The following is a 4004-nucleotide window of genomic DNA, read 5'->3' on the forward strand; positions in this document are numbered from 1 at the left end:
TCCACTAACTCCATTCTTCCAGAATCCAATGGGCGTGATCTATTTACCTACCTGCCTTTCTCTACAAAGGGAAGGTTATTTCTTTCAAAATGCAGCCCGAATGTTAAGAATTTAAAAAAAACCAACAACAGAAGCCAAACTATTTCAATTGATTTGGCAAAAAACAAGAAAAAGTTTCCATACATTAAAATGATAATAAGTGTCAAGTGTCCATTGTTGCTTGCTGTAAATATTCAGAAGGTTTCACCATTCCCAGCTATGCCTTATAGCCGAAATTCACTCTTACAGGTTTGTTTAATGAAAGACACATTTATGAACAATCAAATGATCCTCGTAAAAATTTTATTGAAGGACATAAAAACATCCACGGCTACTAGCCGAACAATTCAGAGAGAGTCTGCAAAAGCTGTCTTTTTGGGGGGAAGGGGGCGATGGTGGCGTTAATATTTTCCACTCATGTTTTACAAGGTTATCCTTTCCACTCCGGAAGACAGTTATTAAAAAATAGATATGCATGTGACCAGCAGATTTCTTGCCCTAAAGCAGGCTTGACGACTCTATTTCTCTGTAACAGATGACAAAAATTCCATTTATTTTTAGGCTAAAAGAGCCTAAAATCAGATCCTTCCTTGGGTGGTGCTGAAGTATGATGGGAAGCACACCTCTATTACACTTTGAACCAGTCCCTTTTTACTGATATTCAATTTAATGTATCCATTACAGAATACAAGCTGCAGAAGCAAAGGACAGACAGAGACGAATTACGTCAAGAAATAGTTCCTGGGATACCTTACACACATACTTTATAGGTTCATTAGCAGGACAGCTTTTTATGCCAGACATAGCCACCTCTGGCTAATGAAAATGCAAGAGGCATTGCTTCTAATATCTGCATTATTTCAAGAGTTTTATGAAAAGCCAGGTCGCATAGTCTCTATTTAAAAAAAAAAAAAAAAAAAAAAAGACCTGCGGATTGATCCACACTGTATTTTTGGGTAAATACAATCACGTGAGAGCTGAGAGCCAATAGCAAACTGGGAAAGGCTGAAAAAATAATTACCTGCCCTGATTGTTCTATGAGAAGATAAAAAGTACACATACAGTTCATACAATAATCTTATGAATGTAAAAGAGGGGGGAACATGTCGGCTTCTGGTCCCATAAGCAACTATTATGTAGATTCCTTGATAAGTCATGAAAATGAAGAGCTCTTGGCATCAAGGTTCCCAGCCACTGGCTCTCACCCTGCAGCCGCTAGACCTTCAGGATTAGTACCGGACTGTGCCGATTTTCCATCCTGCAGTTTTGCCCCTAAACCGGCCGTTTTTACTACTTCATGGGCTCCCGTGCATTCTCAGTCTTCTGTGGTTTACCATCCGTATACCCACCAGCCTCACATTGGGGCTGACACCAGGTATATGCGCACTTGGTTGGAACCCATCTCAGGCGCTGTGTCCTTCCCTGGCTTCCCACCCAGCAGCAGGCATTACGGGCTCAAGCCGGACGCTTTCCCCGGCCGAAGGGCGGAATGTGGCCCGGTGGACGGGCGTAGTTATCCGGATTACATGTACGGATCCCCGGGTGATCTCAGAGACCGAACTCCGCAGACTATACCCTCTCCGGAATCGGAGGCAGTCGCTTCGAGCAAACACAAAGAAGAAAAGAACGAATTAGACCCTAGTAAGTTGAAGTCATTCTTGTTTACAACCGGGGAGGCATTACAGCCTCTAGTACAGTACTCAATAAAATGAAATTACCTTAGAGGGCCCTGTCCTAAAACTCCAGATATACAGGAAGACCTGGGTTTAAAAATCCCCTTAATCTAACCTCAGGACAAAGTAGTTTCATTTCCATTTTATTTAAAAAAGAGAGGGGGGGCGATCAATTTGTTTCTGTGGTAAAATATTCATAACCCAGCCTCCCCACCAAAGCTCCTGCCTCTCAGATATTTCCACTTTCAGTCAAGAAGAGTCCCTTCTAGCTGAGAGTTAATTCAGTGATTTGGGCGTGTGGGGTGGGGAGAAAAGCACCCAGGGATAAATAGAGAGAGGTATATACATATCTTTAAAAATATCCACCTATGTAATTGTTCATAAAATACTCCAACGTGTGGTAATAAATGGGAAGGTGGTTGCCCTGAGAAAAGTGTTAAGGAGTGTGGATTATGGGAGGCAAAGGCATACAGAATCTATGGGGCTAGATAAAGGCGAAAAGCAGCTTTAGGCAGGATATTGGACCGAACACTTGAAAAAAAGCCCATCTATTTTAGTGCAAAAAAACTTGAGCACCGTTGGGGATCTGATTAGCCAGACGCCCCTTGCACCATTACAAATGTAACTGGTCTTTTCCACGCTAAAATGTTCATCTCAGAATGACCATGTGTCTCTTCAATGCTGATAGTTGCTTCTGACAGTATAGTGAGTGCATAAAGGCAACGCACAGAGGGCAAAATAAAGTGTGATTCCAAATCTGTTGGAACTAGAATAAACGTCCAGTTAAGTCTGTGGGTGTGTATGCCTGTACACACACATGTACACACACACACACACACATACACAAGCATGCCATGTGTTTATTAAGACTTCTGGCCTAACAATCTGATGAAATGGCGATTTATAAATTATACATTGTGAGTCTGTGGTTGTCAGTGTTGCCCCATATGTATCTCTATATGTATGCATTCATAGATATGAGTATCCATATGTGACTATATAAAATAAATCTGTGATAAAACAAGCAGCAGGATCAGGGAAAACATTCTCCTTTGCTGGAAGATGGCTCTATAAAAAGCCTACGGTTGGATCTAGGAGATGATTCTAACGATAAAATAGTGTAATTTTTTCGTCCTAACAAAGTGGGAATGGGGCAGCAGAGAGAAAGGTCTTTTAGGCTTGAAGACTGTGTTTTTTGGAGCCAATGAATTTATTCTATGGCATCCTCCAGATATTTCCAGGACTGGTCTGGTTATAGAGAAGGTATTGGAGAGCAGAGGCTGTAAAGAGAGTTTATGGGCCTATAAAATGGTGGGAATTTTTACTTTTTATGACTATGTTCTTAGATTACTCCTGCTAGGGGATGATTATTATTTTAAACCCATTGCTACGGTTTCATTTACTGAAACTTTTATCTGAGAGCAATAGAAAAAGGGAAGGAAATGGCCCCCCTCCAAAAATAAACACATTCATGCCTGCTGAAGGTCACTTTAAAATATTTACCTACTTCCTAATTAAACAGGTTTATTAAAAAAAAAAGATCATCTGGGTGTGAGGAGAGGGGAAGGCAGCTGTTGAAATTAATGATTTGATTTTTTTAAAAAAAATCTTCTTTCTCAGGCAATCCCGTGGCAAATTGGATTCACGCACGTTCCACAAGGAAGAAAAGATGTCCTTATACAAAGTATCAGACCCTGGAACTGGAAAAAGAGTTTTTATTCAATATGTACCTCACACGGGACCGGAGGTATGAAGTAGCCAGAGTTCTTAATCTCACTGAACGCCAAGTCAAAATCTGGTTTCAGAACAGGAGAATGAAAATGAAGAAAATGAATAAAGAAAAAACCGATAAAGAACAGCAATAAAGTTGGCAAAGTCAAATCAATGCAAGAGAAAAGGAGGAGAGGGGAGGGAAGAAGGAGAAGCTGTTTCTTTGGCTCGAAATGTTTCTGACTTTGAATGTGCTGATCAGTGTTTAGAATTAGTTAAACACAGCCAAGCGTTTGGGAGCACCAGGCTTTTCTAAAATGCAGCTAAAATAAAATGATTTTTTTTGTCCTTTTCAGAAAACAGAAAAGAAAAGTACTTGAATTTCTTTTTTTAGTATTTTATTTCGTAAGTTAAACTTATCCAGTGTTTTATTTTTTTTAAGTTCATGACTTTGTGAGTGCATATTTTGTACAAAAGAAAATGAGAAAAAAGGCTCAAAATGTTCTGTCATAGTGTTGTTCTGGTGTACTTATTTGTGTATTTTATTCCTGTCTCAGACCCGTTCTGTAATACTGTTATGTT

General features: G+C 39.8%; 1 protein-coding gene across 1 annotated transcript; it reads left to right on the plus strand.

Moving 5' to 3' along the window:
- The first annotated feature begins 1142 nt into the window (after nucleotides 1-1142).
- On the plus strand, nucleotides 1143-3577 carry HOXC9 (homeobox C9). Its single transcript, XM_032786661.1, has 2 exons — nucleotides 1143-1680; nucleotides 3333-3577. Exons 1-2 carry the CDS (start codon nucleotides 1143-1145, stop codon nucleotides 3575-3577), a joined length of 783 nt encoding a protein of 260 aa, XP_032642552.1.
- Nucleotides 3578-4004: the final 427 nt, after the last annotated feature.

The sequence above is a fragment of the Chelonoidis abingdonii genome, chromosome 26, assembly GCF_003597395.2.
Source record: "Chelonoidis abingdonii isolate Lonesome George chromosome 26, CheloAbing_2.0, whole genome shotgun sequence".
In the NCBI taxonomy this organism is placed as follows: domain Eukaryota; kingdom Metazoa; phylum Chordata; order Testudines; family Testudinidae; genus Chelonoidis; species Chelonoidis abingdonii.